Genomic DNA, 26,193 nt, shown 5'->3' with positions numbered 1-26,193 from the left:
TTCTTGATTTTTGCTTAATACAGGTAGTCTTCAATAGTTCATTTAGTGACCGTTTGTAGTTACAATGGCACTAAAAAAACTTCACTTAATAATAATTGCAGCAGCCCCAATGGTCATGTGATCAAAATTTAGATCTTGGCAACTGACTGATATTTATGACAGTTGCAGTGTCCTGGGGTTACATGATCAACTTTTATGAACTTCTGACAAGTAAAAATTATGGGAAAGTCAAATTCATTTGACAACCAGGTTACTAACTTAACAACTGCAGTGATTCACTTAACAACTGTGGCAAGTAAGGTCATAAGATTCATTTAACAACTGTCTTGCTTAGCAACATAAATTTTGGGCTCAATTTAAGTCATAGGTTGAAGACAACCTGTATTGAAAAATTTTCCTTCTAGAACCTTATTCACACCCTTAATATATTTAAAGGTTTCAATCATGTTCCCCCTTTCCCTTCTGTACATATTCAGTTCATCCAATCTCTCCTGATATGTTTTGTCTCTCAGACTTTGCACCTTTTTTGTTGCCCGTCTTTGGACTCAGTCAATCTTATATCTTTTTTTAAGTGAAGTAAACAGCATGGACACTTTAAAGGACTACACCATTTTCTTTATTTCATTCAATCTTTTCGATATATATATTGTGTTGCTTAATATAAGAAATAACAGAGTCTGGAATCAAGTATTTCACACTTTGTCCTTTGCGCAAGGCACACCTTATGCTCGTAGCACTGATTTCATTTAGAACCCACTCTTTTACTAAGTGGATATTATGCTGGCAGTTATTTAAAAACTCTAAGTTAGTTATATACTGCGAAGGATCATGGCCAGCACGACTAACACAAACCAATCCAAATCTTTCCACTATTTCTATAATATGTTCTTTTTTCCAGAGGTTAGGTGTTTGAAATGTCTTCAGAACATCAGCTCCGCAGAGAAGTTTTAGCTCTGGAACAACTGCAAGAATGATGAGAGTATATTGTGAGAAATATTATTTTTATTGTTGGTTTTCTTTGTTGACATGCAGTCTTTGTTTAAGAATAAATATTAAAACTCAGTCCACCAATCTTTCTACTTTCCAAAAACCAAATGGCTACAAAGACTTTCTTAATTTTTACTATTTCCAATTTCAAATGAGAATTGTATATCTCCAAACTCCTTTTCCTCACATAAAATGTACATTCTCAGTGAATTTTCATCAGTGCTGATCACATAATATACATGAAGAACAATCTAATGACATTTCCCATTTATTTATTGAAAACAATTTTACATATGTACAGAATTACTTAGTAGCTGAATAGCTACTTTAATTAGTAGAGGTAATTTAATTATTGAAGCAGGTGTTATGTCATGTCATTACATTGTCACACTCACTTCTCCAACTAGGCCTTAGATACATATTAGTAGTTTATTTCACAAACAATCAAGGACATAAAGTTAGGAAAAGGTGCTAAGATGCATTGCTTTTCCTATACCCATCTTTCCACATACTCATCCCAAGTTACGATTTAGGAACAGCAACCAAATCTTAGTTGTACTGCCCCTTGTATTCTAATGTTTTCCTTTTTTAAAGCAGTAGAAATAAAGCTTAAGGTACCCCTTTTCATGAATACTTTACATTCAATACCATAACTTATTCTGCTCACTATATATTAGAACTCAGGTACTTTCTTTTTAAGTTTATATGCTCTTCCTTTCACTTGCTAAAATGCTGATATAAAAAGTACTGCTCCCACAGGAGTATTTTGACCATGCCTTAGCAACGTGGCAGTGCTGCTGCTTTATTGTATGTGTGTGTTGGGGGCAGGGGAAGGGTTCAAGATAGCAATGGGTGGCTCCCTGCTGTTCCATCCCCACATACCTGGCATCATTTACTTTTAGGAAAACCATCTATCAGTTTTTCTCTTGAGCACATGATAGGCAAAGGCTGGGCTCTGGGCTCTTCCCGTTTCTTCTTTCTCTGTTCTTCTTGTATTATAAACAGCCAATCATCTATTTAACTTTTATTTTGACAAATCAGTCCTTCAGTCCTCTCTCTCTCCTTCCTTCCTTCCCTTTCCTGCCTGCCATTGGTATATTAAAGTTCCTTTTTCCTTTATTGCCATTGGAATATTGATCTTTCAGTTTTCTAGAAACTTGACAGCTTACTATTTCTGTGATACAAATAGTCTATTTTTTGAAAACTGCTACACTAAAGAGCCCCACAAAGCCATTGCTTTTTTTATTCTACCATTGGTGTTGAACTTTGGTGTCGCTAGATTGCGTTGACTTCTCCCAGCCTGCCTTTCTTAACTTTGCTTTCCAGAAGAGTTTCGATTTTGTTTCCAAAACTGTCTGAATACATTTTTTCCAGGGTCACGGATGCCCATAGGAATGACAAGCCATTCTTCTTTATCATGCTATTCAGACATGACTCTGGATGATGAATATCCACAACTTTATCAGTCAGATAAGTCACCATGCACATACACCTTTCATGAAACACTTTATCCATGTTTCTAATTTTTAAATAGCCCATAAGCATAAAATTATTTACTTTCTGTGAAATATCATTGATATGACAGTATTTGGGTTCATCATCCAAAGATGGGATCACTCCTATGAAAAAATTATTTTATCAAAATGTCCTTCTTCCTTGTAACCCCTTTTCTTTAGTGCTAATCATCTACCATTTGGGAATGGACTCACATCCTATACAGTCTTGTCTACATTCGTTTTTCTATCTTAGCTACCAAGCTTTCAAGGGGACTAACTTCTTACAAAGGGACGCGGTGGCTCAGTGGGTTAGGACGCTGAGCTTGTCGATCAGAAGGTCGGCAGTTTGGCGGGTCGAATCCCGAGTGCCGCGTAGCAGAGTGAGCGCCTGTTACTCGTCCCAGCTTCTGCCAACCTAGCAGTTCGGAAGCATGTAAAAATGCAAGTAGAAAAATAGGGACCACTGCGGTGGGAAGGTAACAGCGTTCCGTGCGCCTTTGGCGTCTAGTCATGCCGGCCACATGACCACGGAGACGTCCTCGGACAAGCGCTGGCTCTTCGGCTTTGAAACGGAGATGAGCACCGGCCCCTAGAGTCGGAAACGACTAGCACGCATGTGCGGGGGAACCTTTACCTTTACCTTAACTTCTTACATGATAGCCAAGAGCAAACAGCACTGAACACAAACCCAGCTTATATGTAATATAGGCAGGTAGTAATATATTTCACACTTTTTGCTTGATGCAGTTCAGTAAATTGTAAAACAGCCCCTGCAGCACTGGCTTTGTACTTTTCAACAAGTTAGCAGACACTGTTTTATTCTTTAGGAATTGTCCTAAATGTTTGTTCTGTTACTCTTTTACAATTTGGAGTTTGTAGTCCTGGATTCTTCACACAGACACTAAATTCATTTTGGTGCTGACTTCTGGAGACAGTAGGTCAGTATCTTCACCCTCTTCCTGTTTGTTCTCCTTATCAAGTTACTAAAGTAATGAAAAGTTCTGATTTTCCTTTCTTTTTCTTTTGTTATAAGAATATAAACAGGGCCTTGTTGATTCAGACCATTCTGCAGTCGGATTTCAAAGTGGCCAAAGAAGTCTGCTAGTCTCTCAGCAGTTGGCCTTCAAAGGACATTAGACTGCCATCAAGGCTAATAGCTATTGATCCCCATGACTTTCATGAACTGATCCAACCCTTTTCTGAGACCACCAAGCTGCTAGCCAGCATCAGATACCTTGGTAGTCAATTTCAAATTTTAATTACGTGTTGTTTAACAATATTATTTCTGTTTGTGTGTACCAATTCTTCCAGGATCCAGTTTCATTGGTTTTATTTTGGGAAGAGGAAAACAGCTTCTCCTTGTCTACTTCATTTGCACTACGCATAATTTTGTATGCCTTAATCATGTGCCCTCTCATTTGCCCAAATGTTGCAACCTTTCCTTGTAAGGAAGCTGCTCCAGCCCCTTCATCATCTTGTCTGCCCCTCCTCTGAACTTTCTATAGCTCTACTATACCATTTTTGAGCTGTACACAGTAGGTCAAATGTAGACACAACACTGATTTATTATAAGGGCATTATGATACTGACATCTTTTTTTACAATGGATTCCCAAAGAAATATTTGATGGGGCTATTAAAGGTTTTTTGAAAATTAGTTAACTTTATTGTATAAAACTGTCATTTTACTGCTATATCTGCTATACCGTTTTATCTGAAGAATGGAATAAAGATGCTTTATATAAAATGAATATTTAGTTAAGCTTCTGATTTCTTGAAAGTTATTGCTTGAAAATTTTTGTCTTGAATAGGTCATTAGTCCACCTAAACCACAATGCATCATGGCTTCTCTAGAAACTCTTTTCCAATATTCATTGGCTACAACCTTTTATATGGAAATGTCAGAATCTAATCCTGAATTATAAACTTAATTGCATGCAGGATGTTTTCACATAGGAATGTGATTAGAAAAGCTCCTTAGAAATTGCATCTTATATTAGCCTAAGGTACCCCCTAGTTATGGATTTTTAATTTCAATTGCAATGAATTCATTGAGACTAAACATATTAGTTGGGTTTATATTTTGAAAATAAACAGATCACTTCAAATGTACTAATATTATCTCTTTTTTTAAAACAACAGGAAAAATACAAAATCAGGAAGGAGAGATTAGGAGATATCATAGGCATAAATCAGGATATGTACTAAAGACTGTATGGCAGGTTTCTCCTGAGTAAACAAAATGAAGATCTTTGAGAGGTGACATTAAATGACATGATGGATAAAAGATGTATTTCCTGACAGAATAAAACATGAGAAAAACAGGGATCTCTTTTTAAAAAAATCAAATATTGATATGTAGCCAAAACTGAACAACTAAACAGCTTTTCAAAGAAGGCTGACAAAAGAACCAACTTCAATAGAAAGAAAAGTGAGTATATAATATCCTTCGATTTTTGAGAGCTACTGTTAAATAACGATCTTGCACTTTCACAACAGATAATAGCTTTTGCTGAAGTCAAGTGCCTATAATAATAATACTCCAACTCTTGACCCTTTGTTTTTGTACACTTTTCACCGGTATTATCAGAATCAATACTCATAGTGCAAAAGTTATTATAACACTCTCTAAGACCTTTCCAGAAGCTTAGCCAGGTTAGACAATGTAGAGATCACTAACAGCATGATAGAAACAGCTAGATTTAACACTCAACAAGATCTTACTAAGAGGCAGAACTCTCACACAACCATGGAAACAACATATAACTTATATGGCTGAGTTGAAATTAAAATAGATATTCCATCTTAAAGAAATAACTGTGTATATAGTACTAAATTAGTGATCCTAATTAGAAATGTGAAGCACTACAATAGTAATTTGAAGAAAAAAAGATATAAAACAGTCAGAATCCTTAAAAATGCTTGGGTAGATTTTTCTTCTTTTTGAAGGCAAACTGCAAATAACTGAAATCTTCTCAAGCTGTTAAACTAAGAATGTAGAAATAATGTTTTCTCAATAGGCTCAAAAACAAACTTTGAGGACTGTGTCATACCTAAGAAAAGGAAATTTTACAACACCTCAGTTCTAACTTTACCAGCTAGCAAAATACATTGTTGGATAGAGCTGTGCATAATCAGTGTTGAAAGATTCTACCAATATTTTAAAAACTGGTCCTGACATGTTTGATACCCAACAATTATTTTACCCATACATACAATCTCCAGCTTTTAAAGCAGACAGTCTAAATATGAAAGACTGAATTGGTAAAAATATGCATAGATAAATCATATAGACATTTTAAACAAGTTGGACTTCTCCTACATTTTGAGGTTCAGCTCCTGTTACTTTTTTACTATCTTTTATTTAATCTATAGAACAGCATCATTTTACTGAATATGTTTATTGAATAGGTTTCAGACTGAAAGATGGAATGTTTTCTTTAGCCAGATGAATTCAGATGTTTAAGTTTTTCTCAGAAGGAATCAGGTTATTCATAGAACCTTAACATAGGCTTAGAACAGCTTTATCTTTTTTTCAAGGAAAGTTAAAGAATATATTAAGTTATACTTTATAATTTGGTCAAAACCTGTCAAAAGACCCTTTCTCTCCCTTCAAAGGCATTCTAGGACAGACATTGTGTGACTTGAACATTAGTTTTCATTTGTCATTATCTTGATTTTATGATTATTGGACAGATCTCTTACATTTTATTTTTGCCTCCAATGCAAAATATAACTTGGTTATTACACTGTTGTTTAGCCTTCACATTTTGATGCAGTTACTATCTTCTAATTATCTGGCTTAATCTTCAAGTACTACATATTCTTTATATGCTTTCATTGGTTTTCTATTGTGAACTATAGGGTAGAAAAAAAGTGACTGTACATTGTACTAGGACTACTTTCTATGACTCACAACACAATTATTAATACAAGATACAAGACATACAGAAATATTTAACATCAGGCAAGCCAATCAACAGCATGCATGGGATTAAATATAATTTAGGAGTAATAATTTTGAAATCACTGGTTGCTTGTAGGTAGTTGAAGTAGGATTTTACTGTGAGCTGGATCCAAAGAGAAAAGGTAACTCAGATAGTGTGATAATACAAGCTACAACTCACAATTTCTCTTAGAATCTAGATCAAAGTACAACTCTTCTGAAAAACCTTTATCCTGGCTTGACTATGTAGTTTAAATGTTCATTTAAAGTACCTACAGTGACGAGTGAGCACAACTAGGAGAAATACACATAGCTAAGAAACATAAATATTGCTGTTATCTATAGTATTTTATGTGCTTTCCAGGAGTATATTATTTGAAGGAACTGCTTGTCCCCAGTTATGTCATCCCATCTCATTAAATCTAGCAGGAAAGTCATGTTCCAGATATTAGTAAGTGCCATCTGATGGAACCCAAGAAGAGAGAATTTTTTGCCATACTGTCTACTCTCTGGAGCATAATCCCTCAGCTATTAAATTGGCCCCAATCCTGCTGTCTTTCAAGATTGTATCATCCAACTTGGGAATTTGGATGCACAAGCACAGCCATCCATGGGTATATTAATCTTTTTTTTTGAACCCTACCGTGTTTTCCCGAAAATAAGACCCAGTCTTATTTTTTTTGGCCTCCAAAAAAGGCACTGGGGTAAGGCTTATTATTTTCATGTACAAAAGACAGAGAGCGCGGGGGCCAATGGGGAGCACTGCTACAACTGGCCCTGCCCTCTTCATCCCACTGTCTGTTTGCCTGTGACTGCAACGAGCCAAACTCTCAGCACAGCCCAGTCTCTGCCGTTCTGCCTGCTGGCCCTGCTGCTGATGGGACATTTCTTGGCTGCATCATGTGCCATTGGTTGGCCATGCTACGTCTGGCCTCATGGGGCTCTTGGCCCTCCTAGCCATGTTGCTCTGGGCTGCTCCTCCCTGATGTGGGGCGAGTTGGCTCAGATCTTGTTTGACCTCCAGAGCGTCTCCCTGCCACCAGCCTGTCAAGGCCCCTTCGCCAACAGTCACTGGTGGAACTGCACCACCCACGCCTCTGCCTTTGGTCTGAGCGCCAGCCTGCACACCTATTAGATGCTGCAGGCACTGGGCTACAGGCTGAGCCTGGCATTTTTCGGGCGCTGCAGCTCTCGTCCCAGCTGTGTGAGGCGGACATGGGTGGGCCCTGGCCGCTTTTGGCCTCTACCTCACCTGCAGCTACTCTGCCACCAGTTGCTGCTGCTGACTCGCCTTCCGCCTGGTCTGGCCACCCCAGTCCATTCATGAGGTAAGGCAAGGCAGGTGGCAGAGGTGAAGCTGTTTCCCTCTGCCTGCCAGACTCCTGCCAAAGCTGCTCAGGGTAATGTCTGAAAGCAGCCAGGGGCAGCCCAACGCCTGCCTTGAATAGCCGGCATGAGAATTGAAGTGCCCGCCAGGGCCCAAAGAGTGTGGAGTTGCTAATGCCCCTGCAGAGCTGGAGACTGCCACACCCTCCTCCCCACCCAGATGCCCTCGCCTCTCTCAATCGTTTTTTTCACTAACTTGCCTTTCAGCTGCATCATTTTTCTCTGTCCATTTCTTAGCCACCACTACATGGTGGGACTAAAAAGAAAAAGTTCAGACCTTCCAACTTCTCACAAAAGAAAAAAGATATTGTGAAATTGGAAGGTCTGAACGAACTTTTTTTTTAGTCCCACAAAAACACAGCGGCAGCTGAGAAATGGACGGAGAAACACCATGTAGCTGAAAGGCAGGTTAGTGAAAAAATGCTTGGGGGAGGCTCAGCCTGTAGCCCAGCATCTGCAGCACTGAGTAGATTGTGAAGGTTGATGCTCAGACCGAAGGCAGAGGCACCATTTCATTGGAAGATCTGGGCCAACTCACTCCACGCCATGCAGGAGCAGCCCAGAGCAGTGTGGCCAGGAGAGAAAGAGCCGTGAGGTCAGAAGCAGCACGGGCAACCATTCAGGCAGACGGCACCCAACACGGCCAAGAAATGTCCCAGCAGCAGCAGGGCCAGCAGGCAGGGTGGGCAGAGACCAGGGCGCACTGAGAGCTTGATCTCGGGCACCGCAAGCGGTGAACAGAGCCAAGGTCAGGCAGGGCAGTGGCAGTTGCACAGCAGCCACATGGCCAGAGCAAGGAGCTGCTCTTTCTGATCAGTTTCCAATCATTGTTTTTTGTTTTGCCTTCTGGTGCTTTGGAGAATAGTTTGACCCTCTCTTCTTTGTGGCAACCCCTCAAATACTGGAATTCTGCTATCATGTACCCTATTTCTTCTTTTCTTCAGACTAGCCAATGCATTATGTATGCATTGTTTCTATAGTTTTGTTTTACAGTGTTTTAAATTGTTGTTAGCTACTCAGATTCATGAATTTGACATAGGTGCCCATATAAATTGAATTAATCAATCAGCATCAAGCTAGAAAGCAGAAGACTGTGAATTCAGTTTCCATCTGAGCCATGAAAGCCAGCTGGGTGACTTTGGGCCAATCACTCTCCTTCAGCCCAACCCACTTCACAGTGTTGTTGTGGAGAAAATAGGAGGAGAAAGGTGTTTTGGTTGCGTTCAATACCTTGAGTAAATTGTAATAATAATAAAGATGGGATACAAAATAAATAAACACACACACATAGTTCATACAGTACCTATATGCATAGATATACATAAGTAGGATATTCTCACATTATTTGAGCTTATTTAAATATTTCATTTAGGTCTTAGTGCACTACTATGCATCTTTAGGGATGTGGTGGCTCAGTGGGTTAGGACGCTGAGCTTGTCGATCAGAAGGTCGGCAGTTTGGCGGGTCAAATCCCGAGTGCCGCGTAGCAGAGTGAGCGCCTGTTACTCGTCCCAGCTTCTGCCCACCTAGCAGTTCGAAAGCACGTAAAAATGCAAGTAGAAAAATAGGGACCACTCCGGTGGGAAGGTAACAGCATTCCGTGCGCCTTTGGCGTCTAGTCATGCTGGCCACATGACCACGGAGACGTCCTCGGACAAGCGCTGGCTCTTCAGCTTTGAAACGGAGATGAGCACCGGCCCCTAGTCGGAAACGACTAGCACGCATGTGCGGGGGAACCTTTACCTTTACCTTTACCTATGCATCTTTATGCACATTCATTAGAACATGAAAAAATACACGCAAAGGGCTTTCCCACTGGGAATCCAATAAAGGCAGAAATCTCAGATGCTTGGGATCAGCACTCTGTAGGGAGGAGGAAGATATTCATGATATTAGCTTCACCCTCCCACTTTGCCCTTCCATATATACACATTTGAACATGGAAAGCTCAATTATAGTTGGTTCCTTGATCATTAGCTCTAGCTAACAAAATTTTGAATGTCTGACGTCAGCCATACGTGTCTACTAAAGTAACAGGCTTTTGTCACTTAACAAGAAGTACTACTTAAGTTACAGCATAAACAAACCTGTCACTGATGATCCGATTGATGAATCAGTTGCTTCTTCTTTGGACCAAGAATTTTCTCTACACAGTTTTCTGCTATTGTGTAATTTAAGTAGCTCTTTGTAATGACGCCTGTACAAAATAAAGGTCTCAATATAAGGTAATTCTCTCAGGGATATATTTTGTGATTATCTTCTATTGGCACTTTCTAAAATTCAATCGGCTTGTTGCCAACTTCAGGTCAGAATTTAATGATAGGGTTGGAGAATCTGCCAGATTAATTTTGTCCATTGCAAGATGTGTGCAAACAGTACTTCACACTCTTGTTCAATTAGAATAACTACTGCCCATTTGTTATTTATATAATCTCTTAGGAGATAGTATTTCGTTCAATCACTTCTTAACAAAATAAATAAAATGATTTTCATGTATTGCTTTAAAAGTTGCAATGAAATCATCTAAGCCAATTAAATAATTGTTAACAAATGCTTATAATTTAAACCAGATGCCAAATATCTGTCGGCTCATGTCAAGCTTTGTGGTGAATGCTGACACTGTACCAAAAAAGTACAAGAGTTTCCCAAATTCTAAGAATTGCCTTAAATGCCCAGCTTCCCAAAAGGCAATGACTAAAAATAATATTTCTGTTCCCATCTATTCTGGGAAGTATGAGGACCTGGGCTGCAAAAGCAAAACTATTTGTCCCTCTAATGCTTTCAACATTATGTAACATAGTGCTGTGTTTTAATTTATTTAATTTCTAACCCAACTTTCTGCCCTAGTGATTACTTGCAAATTTCAAAACAAAATAGATTATCACAAAGAGCATGTTAAAATTAACAGTACCTTAGGTGCTAAAATATTAAGCCCTGTTACTTAATATTAGTCTATCTAATTTGATATCATGAATGGATGAAAAATCTAGTACTACCTGTTCAGAGAAAATACTATGCAATTTGAGATTTTGAGAATGTAAAACGTCTTCTCTGGAATAATGAATAATTAAACTGGGAAAATATGTTTTGATGTCTTGAATAACTTCATAGCTAAATGTAAGTTGATGTAAGATTTAATCTTATTTAAAAACCATTTGAGTTCTATACACATTATAGTACTTACTATATTCTGTTACTTTACTGGGTACTATTTTATTTCTTTTTTTTGACATTGATTTTGTTAATTAGCTATTTTTATTGTTATGTTGACACATTTTTTGGACAGAAATGAAATGACTAATACTACTCTAAGTTGTAAATGGTATACTAGAATACATGTTGAATCTTTGTACACTGTCCAGAATCACTTGTTAGACTGACAACCATATCAATCATATCAGCAAGAGTTAAGGTACATTTGATGTGCTGGTTTAGTGCAATTTTATGGATATCCAACCATATTATATTTGCCTACGTTGTTTTTCCCCTTCTTATTATATTTTCTACATTTCTTTAAATTGCAAAAATTGCAGATATCTGTATCTTAAAAAAATGAGCCAAATGAGTCCCTGAAATAGAAGGTGCTGTAAGGCCCTTCAGTTTAGGAACTTAGTAATTGCTGTCTACACAAGAACTACATGGCTTACTAAGGGCTAAACGAAAGGGATTGTTAGATCTGAGAGCAGTGGAGGAACTAATAGGAATGGAACAGATGGAAATCAAGCAGGTCAGGACTTTTCAAAGGCCTTGGCCATGTATTAAGCAACTTCCCTTGTGCTGACAGCAGTATGACAGACGGCAGTAGATTTCCTGCATGAAAAGCAAATCATTTTTCCCAAGCAAAGATATGTTACGGTACTAGGAAAAACCCAGCAAGGATTACAAGTCAAGTAACTAGAAAAAAAACCTTGTTATCAGAGTATAAGTTATATATAATTGATCTACATGGTTTCTTATAGAAATTTAGAATGAAAAATATACAGAATCTTGCATTTCAGTAATCAAATGAATATCAGAACTATCTTCTATTTTGGGATCTAGATATGAAGCAAAAAAATACTAAACTTAGGTATTCTCTTGTGTCAAGGGAAATGTTATACAGGTAGTCCTTGAGTTATGAGTGTCATGGAGCCTCCCCATTGCACTCGTAACTCAAAAACTCGTAGAGTGAATCTCGTACCTCAAGCGAGATTACTCCCTTGTTCGTTAAAACATATGTGGCTTGTTAAGCGAACATGAGGTATCTCAGGGTGTGGAAGGTCATGGAGGGCCAAGTGATGGAACAGGCCCCCAAGGCCTCCCTAACCCACTAAGATACCGCATGCTCCCCCCTCCCTTCCTGCCATACCAGACTCACTTGGAAAAGATATGTCTTTTCTCTGTCCCAGTTCCTTCTGCCGCCTGGATCTGAGGCTGGAGATGCTTCTGCAGCCCCTCCATGGCCCGATCCAGACTCCGGAGGCCTTTTCCAGGCTATTGCTACCCAGATTTGAGGTAATGGAATGCTTCTGTGCCTCTCGCCGCAGCCCAATCTGGGGGCATTTTTCAAGCCACTGCCGCCCGAATTTGAGTCCAGGGAATGCTTCCGTACCCCCCCTGGCTCAATCCAGGTGGCAGCAGCCTGGAAAAAGCCACCCGGGGGGGGGAAAGCATTCCCTGGACTCAAATCTGGGGGGGGGGCAGGGACCTGGAAAAGGCCTCCAAAGCCTGGATCAGGCCATTGGGGGGGCGTGGAAGCATCCCCTGGCCTCTGATCCAAGCTGCAGCAGCATGGAAAAGGCCTCCAGAGCACCAATCCAGCCTCCGTAGGCATGTGGAAGGATCCCCCAGCTTTGGTTCCATTCTAAACTACCATGTGATCACACGAAATCAGTTGTGTGAGATCTCACCCAACTGATCTCGCATGATGTTGCGTTACTTTAGGCCTCCATTCTCCTCGAACGCACCGAAGGCCTGGAGCAGCCAAGAAAGCGAAGGATCTCGATCTTCGTAGGGTGAGTATTGAAGGTCTGGTGCTTAGGGAGACCTGGGATAGGTGTGGGGAGGGAGGGAATAACCAGGGTGAATGTTTCAGAGCCACTGTGGTCACTCATAAGGGAAAATGACTGCCGTGATGCTGCAATATTTGTAACTTCGGGACTTGCTTGTAAGCACTATGGGGCGCTCATCAAATAACTCTGAACAAGCGTTAAGCGAACATTCATAACTCAGGGATTACCTGTAGCCAACTCTGAAAAGAATAAGAATTTTGAAAAATGGAATGTCTGATTGGAGGTGGAGGGAGTGTTAAAAGTGTTGAAAGTTATTAGTCTATCTTCTATATATGAGAGGACTCTTACTTACAATCTGTTTTATTCCAAGCAAAATAAAGTTTGCTAACTTCTTTGCTTGTGGATTATATCTTTTACTAAAATATTTGATTAAATTCTATCAGTGCCAGCAACTATCAGTAATATTACCTTAGTACTATGAGAGTCTCAGTCCACTGATTTTGCTCGCTTTCCCAAGGATCCACTCTGATCCAGTCGGATGTCTCAACTGCAAGCCGAACCATTGCAATCCGATGCTTTGCTGCAACCAATCCTTCCTTCCCATAGTTGTCACTAACTGGTGAAATTATACCTTCTATCACGTGGTATTTTCCTTGATAGAGAAAAAAATACAATCCAATGTTTTATATTTTTTATTGTAATAGTGATAAATGACAGACTGAGAAATTCTTCACTGTGTGAACAATAAAAATGATAGTTCCTTCTTTTCTGCAATTAAACTATTGAAAGTTCTATTACTGAAGTATTAAGTTATTTATTTATTTTAAATATCTATAGCCACCCATCTTATACTGAATTCTGGGGTACTCCAAAGCAACAGTTAAAACAGCATCTTCAGCAACTTTAGGAATGCTAAGATGATTACAATTTGCCCTCACAAGAAAATGTATGTATGTATGTATGTATGTATGTATGTATGTATGTATGTAATATATGTATGCATCTACCTATATATTAAAATGACAAATAGTACCTTAATAAAGTTTAACAAGCAGTCTACCACAAAAAATGATTATCCAACAAGTATTTGGGATGAAAAGCCAGTCTTAAGTGCTCTTTGGAAGGCTAGGATGGTGGGGGCCTGACAAACCTCAGGGTGTTTCACAGGACAGGGGCTGCCATGGAAAATTTATTTATTTATTTATTTTATTGTATTTATATACCGCCCTTTCCCGAAGGACTCAGGGCGGTTTACAGGGTGATTAAAATGAAAAATACAAGAGTTAAAAACAATTAAAAAAAATTATATCAATCCCTGAACAAATAAAATGCATGATCCCCAGATCTCCAAGTAAGACAATATTTAAGAGACGGATTAGGAGCATGCGCACCATCTCCAATCTGTTAGGACAGGATAATGTCCTTAGGGAGAGGTGGTCTTGAAGATAACCTGGCCCTGTGACCTTACTAAAAAGAAGAGCAGATAATCATAAATCACTCTGCAAATGGAAATATTTTTCATGTATAATGTATAGGATTAGAACAATTTAAGATTGGGTTAATGATTAATTCAAATATGTACCAGAACTATAAGAACAGCTTCAAGATAGCCTAGCTAATGTACACTTTATCAAATAACTATTTGCTTCTTGGTAGAATGCATTCTTGTTAAATTCTTGTACTTATTATAAAGTACTGTGCTTTAAAATGTTTTCTGCAAATCTTCATAATAATGTTAGCCAGTGAAAAAAGTAATTATCACAGATTTTTAGACCATGTGTGAAGAGCTACAAGGGACTAATTTAATTAATATTATGTGCTGTCATCTCTCTATCTATATGAGTGACAATGTTAATTAAAAGGTAAAGTCAAGGATCTTCAAAAATGTACTGAAATATAATTAATTAATGTCTACTTCAAGACAGATGCTAAAGTTCACAATTCAGATAAATAAAAGCCACTATGATGTTTAATAACACTTTTTTCCTATAAATTATAAAACTGGATAAACAGCAACGTATACAGGAAAACCAAACTCCCTGAAATAATATTCCTGTTTCCCCAAATTGAGCTGAAGTTACATTTCAAGTTATATAAATCTAAGTCATAAAATAAATATTAGATTTTAGCCCACTTTTCTTCCATGACTTAAAATAGCAGCTCCTCCTACCAATGTTTCTACAATAACAGTTGTGATATTTTTCAGGTCAGAGTGATTTTGCCAAACTTATTTATAGAGTTATTTTTTGAGGCTTTGCAACATGTATTTGTAGAAATGAACCATCCCTCCTTGAATCATTAAAGTAGCTGCAACTTTTGAGATGTTCACATAGCTACTTGGAAAACTGTCCTTGTCAGTCTCTTTACTTTTGCTCCTTTGCTTTTTGCTTCACTTGTCACATTTAACACACATTTGAATGCTTTGCATAGTCCTACTTAACATTAGTCTGTCTAGCTTGGTACTATGAATGGATGAGAAATCTATACCACCCATAAAATACTATGCAACTTGGATTTTTAACTATTACTGACTATATATATATATATCTTTCCATGAAGTCACTGAAGTGTACAATTTAAAATAAAGTAATCCTCATTTAATGAGCCACTCATTCAGTGACCATTTGGTCACTGAACAAGTAATACTTATGACTGGATCTTATAAATATGGCTGGTGCAGTAACCCTGCAGTCATACAATAGCGATCTGTAATCTTTCCTGTCAGCTTCCCACATGCAAAGTCAATGAGGAAGCAAGAACCTGGAAGTCACATGAGGCCCTTCCTTAATGACCCAGTCAGGTACTCACTTAATAATGGCAAGTGTATTGCTGGAACTGCTGTCATTAAGCAGCACAATCACATGGTTTTTGAACTTATGAGTATATTGCTTAACAACCAAGTTCTTAGTCCCAATTACCATTGGTAATTGAGGACTACTGTAATTTTTCTCATCTTAACATTTTCTTCAGGAATGCATGGTACCAGCTTACTATTCTGCTGCCTTCCATTTGGACATAGTTATCCCAAATTAACACACACACACAAAAAGGCTATCCAGAAATTTTCTCAAAGGGCTGATATTCCTTGAGTATTGATGGCATGGGCTTCCTGACCTTTTAATTTAGGCTGCATTGGTAGCTATAGTGGAACATAGCAAAGAGAAAGCAAAAACATTGTTAAATAAACTATCCTGCTTTAAGAGGCAAACCAAGTAAAGCAATAAGACAAACGTTGCAGTAATAATAGAAGATAATTAAGCAGCTATTACAAATATAACCAGGAGTTTTACATAAAAGACCAAGAAGAATTTACAACATGGAGGAATGGGCAATACAAATTTCATTTCAGAACTTTCACTGAGTTCAGTCAAAGATAATACTTAAGAAATTGAGCCCAGCCTACAGCATAAATATTTATTTGATTTATTTGCCACTCATTGCAAAGCAATTTCAGGTAACTAAGCAATAAAAAACACTGTATAATAACAAATAACAAAGATGATAAAAGAACATGAAAACATAAACAAAGGAAATAATGGCATTTAAGGGCAAATCAGAACAAAATTACACAGCTCATCAGTTCAACCACTTCCAAATCCTCATGACATTTCTCCTGGTGAAATAGTGTTTAAAACAGCATGTGATACAATAGAGAAGGCACACTTCCTAAGTCCCACTAAATCAGGGGTCCCCAACCCCCAGTCTGTGGACCGGTACTGGGTTGCAGCATGCCAGCAACAGGCCGCACAAACAAGCAAAGCCCCATCCATGGGATGCAGGCAGAACACAAAACCATGGCCCCTCTGGTCCATAGAAAAACCTCTCTCCACATAACCGGTCCCTGGTGCCCAAAAGGTTGGAGACCTCTGCACTAAATGACACTCTTCAAGCAACAAGATGAGCAACATGCAGATCTAATGATATTGTTAGCAACAACTAGAGACATGCTGTCCCTTAAATATCCTAGCCCATTTTAAAATGGTTTTACTGGTGACAACCAGCATTTGAATTGCACCTCAAAAGCTATTGGGAGCCAATTCTGCTCATGTAACAAAAGTATAACATGGATATATTGAAGAATGCCCATAATTTCTCACACCATTGCATTTTATAATAGTTGCAAGTTCGGATATTCTTAAAGGGCAGTCATACGTATATCATATTACAATAATCTACTCATAAGCATGAGTGTCTTGTGCCTCTCTTGTGCCTCTCAATACAGGAAGGGATGAAATTGGTGTATCATACATTGATGTACTATATAAAGTTTTCAAAAAGCCTTGAACAGCTGCTGAAAATCCAGGAGGATTCCCAAGTTTGCATGGCAGTTCTATCTGAAGTAGTGTTATCTCATCCAGAACTAAAGATGGAAAACAACTGGATTCAGAAAACCTAAAACTTAAAGCTGCTCAGTTTACTAGGCCTGATCTGAGCTCAATTATTCTCTATACATACATTGCAGTCTTCAGACACTGAGATAGGACCTCAACAGCATTTCTTAGTCAGCTAAAGTCAGAGAAATACAGCTGGATGTTATCAACACACATATTTTCCATAAAATGGGAAGGCTGGAGATATTCTAGAAGTCTAGTGATTGTTTTTTGAGGAAAGAGTGCACAATACAACAAGAAGCATACTATTAGAGCTTTAAATGCAATTTCTGGAGACCAACCTTCCATTATTAAGCAGTTTTTTTTAAAAAAAGAAAGCTAAACCAAGTATAAATGCAACATAAAAGCAGTTCGCACCACTTCGGCATAACCGGTAGCTAATTTTTTGTTGCTCAGGCCCAGAATGGACTTCCGGAAGTGGCATCCACACAAGAGAACCAGTTGTTCATATATTTGAATCCCACCACTGCATAAAGGGTTTTACATTTATGTTTAAAGAAGCCTATGCATTTCAGAAGTTTGAAGATGATTCTGTTGCAAGACTAAAGAGTTATTAAATGAAGCTCTAATCTTTTCTTTACATCAGAGCTTTTCAACTGGTGGTATGCATACCACCTGTGGTATTTTGCCATGTGGCAGGTGGTATGCGACTGCTAGCCAAGTATAGCAGGGGAGGGGAATGAGCCAAAGCGAGCCAAGCCTGAGAGAGAGGCAGCTGCAGGACTGTCTGGGCTCGGCAGAAGCCCCAGGAACCGGCAGGGCTCCAGCTGATTGGTACTTCCAGATGCAGCGGGGAGGTGGAGGTGAACTGAAATATTCTCAATAGAATCCTTGAGAAAATGAGGAAGAGAATAGTAGTACATGGACCATTTCCTTCGTTACCTGAAATCTCAAAAGATGTTCAGCATCTGTTTGAGGATTAAAGGGCAATTTCTAATGAATGTTATCAGAACTACATCTTGCCGCTAGAAAAACCTTTTTATGTCTATCTAGTAACAATATGTGCCATCTTTTTGATTACAATACAAACATGTCAAAATACTACATGAAGAATAAAAAGATAAGAATCTAAATGTTTCTTGGGGTTCCATGGATAATAATATTTTCCATTAACATCAAATTTTGGGAGATTTTAGTATTTTAAATATGGTCTTGTAATATTGTGTCTGTGTGCGCTATGTGTCTGTCCAAAAATGTCAATATATATATATAAGAGCTCATATAAATAAATGGCATTCAGAATGTGTCAAGCACTAGCTAAATCCATTTTTGTATCTCTATATTAGACATTGTAAGATTATTCTTCATCAACTGAATTAGATATTAAGGTAGTGATGTAGTAACGAATTACATAGACACATAGCTTTGAAATTTTAAAAAAAGTCTTCAAAATCCGGATGGCCCCCGACCTTCGCACCTTTCGGCGAGATTTAAAAACCTATCTATTCCAGCAAGCCGGCCTGGCCTGATAGATTTGGGGTTTTATTTGTAGATCTGGGGTTTTATTTGTTTTATTGTTGGTTTATTGTACTTTGCTCTGTACACCGCCCTGAGTCCTCCGGGAGAAGGGCGGTATATAAAACGAATAAATAAATAAATAAATAAATAAATAAATAAATATGAACAAGAATCTGAAAAATGTTACATTGCAAATGCTGCCTCTAAAACTGAATTTATTTAGTAATTATATAATATTAAAGAAAAACTAAAAGCAAATAAGTTTTATATGCCAAGAGTGTATCATAATACAGAGTATGGGTTTAACTATTCTTGGTAAGATTTTATTTTCAATCAATAAGAATAAAGCTAGAAGGAACCTTGGAGGTCTTCTTGGAGGTCTGTTCAAGAAGGAAACCCTATACTATTTCAGATAGGTGGCTGTGACCAGTGATGAAGCCCCTGCAACTATTGAAGGCAAGCTGTTCCACTTATTAATTGTCCTCACTGTTAGGAAGTTTCTCCTTAATTCCAGGTTGCTTCTCTCCTTGATTAGTTTCCATTTTTTGTATCTTGTCTTGCCTTCTGGTGCTTTGGAAAATAAGATGACCCCTCCCCCTCCTCTTCGTGGCAACCTCTCAAATACTGGAATACTGCATCATGTTCCCCCTAATCCTTCTTTTCTCTAGACTGGCCAAACCCAAATCCTGCAAGCATTCTTTATATGTTTTAATCTCCAAGTCTTTAATCATCTTAGTTGCTCTTCTTTGCATTTTTTCCCAAAGTCTCAACATCTTTTTTGTAACGTGGTGACCAAAACTAGATGCAATATTCCAGGTGTGGCCTTACTAAGGCTTTATAAAACGGTACTAATACTTCATGTCATTTTGATTCTATGCCTCTGTTTATACAATCAAGGATTTTATTAGCTTTTTGGCTGCTGCCACACACTGCTAACTCATGTTTAAGTGATCATCCACTAGGACTCCAAGATCCCTCTCAGTTACTGTCTACTCTGTACCTGTGCTTTTGGTTTTTCCTGCCTACGTGTAAAACCTTGCTTTTCTGCACATTAAATTTCATGTTATTGAATAGGGTTCATTGTTCAAGTCTGTCAAGATCTTTTTGGATCCTGATCTTGTCTTCTAGGGTGTTGGCTATTCCTGTCAGCTTATTTGATGAGTTCGTCTTCTATTTCCTCATCTAAGTCATTTATGAAGATATTGAAGAGTAATGGCCCTAAGACTGAACCTTGTGGTATACCGCTGCTTACTTCCCTCCATGTAGATGTAGTACCATTAAGAACTACTTGTTGAGTATGGTTTATCAGCCAGTTACAGATCCATCTGGTGGTGATGCTGTCTATCCCACATTTTTCTAGTTTATCAAGAAGTAAATTGTAGTGAACTTTGTTGAACGCCTTGCTGAAATCTAAGTATACTATGTCCACAACATTTTGCTGGTCTACTAATTTAGTCACTTTGTCAAATAATGAAATAAGATTGGTTTGGCATGATCTGTTTTTAACAAACCTGTGCTGGCTACAAGTTATAACTTTATTTGTTTCTAGATGTTCACAGATCGGGGGGGGGGTTTGGTATTTTTTCCATTATCTTCCCAGGTATTGATGTTAGGCTGATTGGTCTGTAGTTTCCTGGCTCTGGTTTTTTCCCCATTTTTGAAAATAAGAACCACATGAGCTCTTTTCCAATCCTCTGGTAGTTCCCAAGTGCTCCAGGATTTTTTAAAGATATGGTTTAATAGTTCTGAGATAATTATTTGCCAGCTCCCTCAGAACTCTGGGATGTAAACCATCAGGTCCTTGTGATTTATATTCATCAAGGTCAGGCAGGTGTTCTCTTACCATTTTCTTTCTTATTTTAATTTTTATTTCTAGCCTGTCTTACAGTTATGTTTTTGGTAGGCTGGGCTATAGTTTCTTTTTGTGTGAAGACTGATGCAAAGAGTCAAGAAGTTCTGTTTTCTACTGCTTATTACTTTTTTTATTTTTTAAAATCCCATTTATATCCCGCCCTTCTCCGAAGACTCAGGGCGGCTTACAATCTAAGCACAAATACTTCCTTGCCATCTTCTCTCTTTAGTGGACCGATTGTTTCCTTGACTTTTTTCTTGTTATTTTAAAATATTAAATGCTATGGCATATTTGTATAATCATTTATTCCTTCCATAAAAGGGAGGATATTGAAGGAAATGGTTTTCTTTTTAAATAGAATATTACCAGATTTAACACTTTCAGCTTCAACTAGGACTTGCTGATCAAGTCTTGGTAGAGTTACATCCATACATTTAGCATCCATCTCAATTATTAAAGAGGTGAGCAACTCTTTAGTTCTGTATTTTCTCCCCAAATGCATTTTACATTCTTTTTTTTATAAGTTTTTTATTGATTTTCCAATATTACAATAATATCTTTAAAAAGCAACATGGTGTCTGGGTTACAATAGTTCCATTTCGTACAAATACATATTATTACAAATCTCCAATTTATTATAACCAAAATTTCCTCTCTTTTTTCCTTTGATACATATTATCTCTTATCTAAATAAACATACTTATTTTTATCCATCAGTTATTAAGTAGTTTTCTTACATTTATCAATACTTTAATATGTTATATTTTAACATTCCATCTTTAAGACATCAAACACCTTATATATTTTTCCAGCTTTAATTTTGCATTTATATTAAAATTAAATGTTTGAAAGTTTCTCAATTTTATATTTCTAAGTGACCTCCCTTCCCTTTACACAATTTCTAATACCTGGCGATATAGATACACTACTTATCTATTTCATTTCCATATCAACCAGTTGATAAAACAATATAATATTCTTGTTTTCATTATAATTTCCACATATTAAAAATTAGCCAAAAATTTCTCCCATTTCAACATTTAATATATCCTTTCATCTTTCATATCACTACAACCATATATTGATTACATTTATATCATTCTTAACATATATACATCATAATCAATTTCATTTAAACAGCTCAATATTTCAATTTAACAGTTAATATTCATACATCTCAGTTTGTTTTTATTTTTTATTTTTTTAATTAGCTAGCATTTTAATCTACTCATCAAAACACTCTCATAATCCAAGTACAATCCTGTCTAATCTGGTATTCCGTTTCAGGCCTTAGATATGTCCATTCTTTTTCAGTCTTATTCTTGCTTTTTTCCTTTGCCATATGATTTTTCGCTTCTTTGCTTCAGGGTCATGAAAGAATTCTTGTATTGTTATATCGTATTGAAGTGGTCCTCCAGTCTTCCTTTTTGAAGGGTTGAGGGGTCTGATGAAAAAAACAAATCCTCTCATTATTTTCATCTTTTGATATAGTTGTCCTGGACTATATAATTTCTCTTCCATTCGTTTCTCATTTTTATCTTCAAGTGTCTGTGTTTGTTGAGTAGTTAATTCTTCCATCAATGTATTTAATTGTTAATTTTTTTTCTGTTGTGTTCTGTCCCAATAAATTATTAGTTGTAGTAAAAATTTGAGTTTGCTTCTCCAAGACGCTTTCTGTTTTTTCCCCAAAAGCTCTTATTTCATCACTAGCTGTAGACAGAAACTGATACGTTTGGTAGGATAGTTTCAACATAACATAGATTTGTGTTTGCATTTCTTCCATGGCGGAGTCTCACATCTGGTATTGAAGGCTAGTCTTATCTTGTTTTTCTAAGGAGCCAGCCAAATCTCTTCTCTCTGTTTTTTTTAAAGAGTATCAAATTGCAATTTCAATTTCAATTTTGGCCACTGAGTGTCCCCCAAGCGCTTAGAGAGTTTCTTTTCTGTTTCTTTTGGGGGGTATATGTAAATCTCTTTCAATTATTTCTTCTATTTTGGAAGAACAAAGCCAAATTTTCAAATATGAGTAGGAAATAAGAAGTATATAATCAAAAGCTTTTAGTCCACAAGTTATAAAGTTCTAATTGAGATCAATTCGTTTTTTTTCCAATGTTTTTTTTAAATGCCCCTGGAGGCTAGATTGCCGGTCTCTTGAAGGGAGGGTTGAAACTCCCCCCCTCCCTCTCCACAGGGGGGGGAAATACTTAGCAGCTTATTTAGGTGAAAGGAAGAAGATTGGAATATCAGAGAGGAATCTTACCAGTCTCTTCCACATTGCTTTAATGTTGCCTGGTGGTAGGTATGACTTCGGCTGTCTGCAGCCTAGTAACCGGCCATGTTGCTATGGCCAGTCTTTCATCCGCCGGTTCAAAGGGAATGCAGGCACTAATGGGGGGGTTGCAGCTCCCCCGCATTTCTGCAAAGGCCCCTTCTTGCTGGTCACCCCTCCAGGGTGACTCTTCGGCCCTTTTAGGGCCCCCCAGCGATGCAAAACTGGACGTGGAAGACGAGAGCCGTCCTCCAGACATCCATGTCGGGTGCGTAGGCAAACCGGAAGTCGCATTTTACATTCTTCCCATTATTTCATTTTACGAGAAAGATTTCATTAAAAGTAAAATATATAGATCATTTCTGACTTTTTAAATCATAGCAAGTTGTGCAAGATAATAATGTTCAGAAGAATACATGAGTGGAGAGTGTTAGCGATAAGAGACTGCCAAAAGATATTGGCATCAGATACCATCAGTCAGTACTAAGAGTCATTCATAGAACAATAAATTGAATCACATTGAAAAAAACCCTAAACAAGCGTAAGGAATGGAAAATAAATAAGGTTGCACATTATTAATAATAAAACACAATAGTATGTATTATTCACTAAGATATAGACCTATGCATTATATTTAAGAAATCATTACAGAAAATTCATCCATTGGTATGAATAAAACAGAACTTTATTAACATGCCTGAGTTTTTGTTCCTTAACAGAAATTAGAGATAATGAAAGAAATACTATGTTAAATGGTAATATGAAACAATTATTTCTTCTATCCCCTAAAAGTGAATAATTCAAAGGAAACTCTAAGAGAGAATATGCTTCACCACAAGCCCATGACTTTGCACGATGAGATCGAATAAATTTCAAAACAATCTTATTTCCACCCTGTTCTGTTTACACATGGGAATTATAGAATAAAACATTTGTAAGAACCTTGTATAGCTTCATATAGCTCTCTATCTTGCCTCAATAAAAATATTTAAAAAATAAGTAGCTTGCTCTGAGTGGACGGAAAAAATGGTTTACAGCAATTTTTAAAAACAGTATAGGTTCTCTGCTTTGAGAATAAAAAAAACACTTTAAGTCATCTAGTCAGGAAGACATCCAGGGTATCATTTGATTCTAGCAGTTTGTAAGAATTATCTTCTATTTCCACAACTAACAGAGATATCAATATATTCATTATTTGCATCATCATCAAAAAGTGAAACTATAAGGTTCTGGTTAACCTTGAAATTTAAGCCTTAACTGTGAATGACTTTATGTATCACTATACTATTAAAACAATATTTCCTAATTGCCCATCATTGACTGCTATTGCTTGTGAACTATTTCCTGATGCTTTCCAAGCATTCACATCTTACAGTCCATTTATCAGTGATATTGAGACTGAATGAATCTGCTCATCCATATCTTAGATCATTGCTAGTGCTTGAGTGAACATAACCCAGTCAACTACCTGGATCATTAGCTACTTGGATCTCATTACAGCAGAACACACAAGCAGCTAAAACATGGTTTTTCCTCTTCTGTATTTTCTATTTTGAAGAAACGGTTCAAAGTCATAATGAATACATAGAGGCTTTTTTCTGATTTCTCTTCCTAGTTAAAATTGCAGACTGTATCACTTCTTTAGCTTAAGTGATAAAATTAGCATACAGATGTGACATTGCAGTTTAAGTGTTTCATGGCACCTTGAAAAGAGAAAGAGAGAGCATCTGGGAGAAGAGTTAAGACCCCTTTCATCACAAGTTAGTCTGCAATTATTCTATTGAACCATTGGCAAAACTTAATTATACTGACGGGGAACAATTTTATATTTGCTTATCATCAGTTTTATTTCAAGAAGTAAATGTGTAAACTTTCAATTTAGATGCTGTGAAGTACTTGGTCTAAGTTTTGAACTTTTAATTAACAGAAATTAAAATGTGTTGAAACAATGTGGAATGTTGCCCCATTTTTGGAGATAGAAATGATTCCTTATTGCAACATAGCATATTCAGTTTTTGGAAACTTTAAATAAAACTAACCTGTTTGATGGAGGTGATCTCTTGCTAGTTCAAATAAACGCATGTGCATATTTGTTATAGGATTAAAAGAGCCACAGGCAAGAAGAATGAGGGGTGTCAGATGTTTCATTGAACCAAGTAATTTTCAATAGCACACCTCTCATCTGGAAGGAGAAAATAACAGTTGCAACAATTCATTCAGGTTTCTCAATTATTTTTGAAAACAATAAATAATTAATAACCTGACTTCCAGTGAAAGAAGATTCCACAAGGCTGGCACCATGGCAGAGGAGACCGCCCCTCCTGGGACCTGCCAGTTGCAATTGCTTAACAGACAAGGTCCACAATTATCAGCACGATGTCAAAATAATTCAGAAGAATGATGACAGGTTCAGAGAAAGACAACAAAGATGGACGTGACTAGGGTGAAACAAATGGGTATGTTTAGAGTTAAGAAGAAAACAAAGATGTATTAGACGTAATAACCATTCTTCAAACACCTAGAAAGATGTCATACAGAAGAAAGTCAAGATCTTTTCCTTATTTTTTCCATAGCGCAAGACAAAGAATTATGAAAAGTTATAGGAAGGCAGATTTCAATTAAATGTTAGGAAAAAAAATTAACAACAGATTTAATAATGATACAACTTACCCAGGCAAATGAATTCACACGGAGGTTGATTTTTTTAAAATTTGTGCACTGTGCAGGCAGTTGGATTTGATTCTTTAAATGTAATTGGTCAATTATATGATTCTGCACAGTTGCACAGATAATTGGTACCTGAAACAAAATCAGGTCAGGATTCGAAGAATTGTTCCATTCCCCCATAGTTTTCTATCTGCATTTCATCTTTCTCAGCCTACCATGTCTATCAAGTTCAAATAATTTTCCTTGACCTTTTTGTCCCATTCCTTTAGGCTTAATTCTAAAGCTATTTTGCATTTCCAGAAACTTTTGGGGTTTTTTAAATCAAGCCTGCTGTTAATTTTCTCTTTGGCTACAGAAATAGCATATTCTGAACACTGGGAATAGTAGGAACATTTGAAATAGACTTATATAACCCACTCATGTTATCTCTATCTATATACCCAAAAGATTTCTACATAAAATTCTTTCTATCTATAAGACTGAATAATAGAATAACAAAGAAAAAAGCAAGGGTGGAGAGAGACACTTTTCAGGTCTCAGGGAAATCTAATGCAAGGAAAACCTCTTCTGTAACTAGCTTTCCACAAGTTAAAATAGAATTTCTTTGTTTAAAGACAAGACTGGCTTATTTATTTCCGTCTGAGAATGTTTCCTTAACTATGCTAAAGAATACAAAATAAAAGTACATTTTCTTTCACCTCAAGCCCAGAATACCAAATTGTTTCTGATATTCAACAATGTTCTCTGCAAC

At 37.2% G+C, this 26,193-nt stretch overlaps 1 protein-coding gene across 3 annotated transcripts in view; it reads right to left on the bottom strand.

The window, feature by feature from the left end:
• Positions 1 to 599: 599 nt before the first annotated feature.
• NMNAT3 (nicotinamide nucleotide adenylyltransferase 3) overlaps positions 600 to 26,193 on the bottom strand; it is a 37,537-nt gene continuing 11,943 nt past the window's right edge. For 2 of the 3 annotated variants that reach the window (XM_083364331.1, XM_083364333.1), the window contains 4 exons: positions 24,815 to 25,213; positions 13,274 to 13,457; positions 9,902 to 10,011; positions 600 to 962 (listed from right to left, as the gene is read on the bottom strand). In XM_083364331.1, the coding sequence (XP_083220457.1) occupies positions 622 to 962; positions 9,902 to 10,011; positions 13,274 to 13,457; positions 24,815 to 24,923 (744 nt within the window). In that variant the 5' untranslated portion in view covers positions 24,924 to 25,213 and the 3' untranslated portion in view covers positions 600 to 621. The remainder of the gene's footprint in view (positions 963 to 9,901; positions 10,012 to 13,273; positions 13,458 to 24,814; positions 25,214 to 26,193) is intronic. The other variant, XM_083364332.1, reaches the window with a different exon arrangement.

This window comes from Vipera ursinii (assembly GCF_947247035.1).
Source record: "Vipera ursinii genome assembly, chromosome: 5".
Classification (NCBI taxonomy): Eukaryota; Metazoa; Chordata; class Lepidosauria; order Squamata; family Viperidae; genus Vipera; species Vipera ursinii.
Note: the sequence above shows the minus strand (reverse complement) of the source record. Positions and strands in the feature narration are given on the sequence as shown.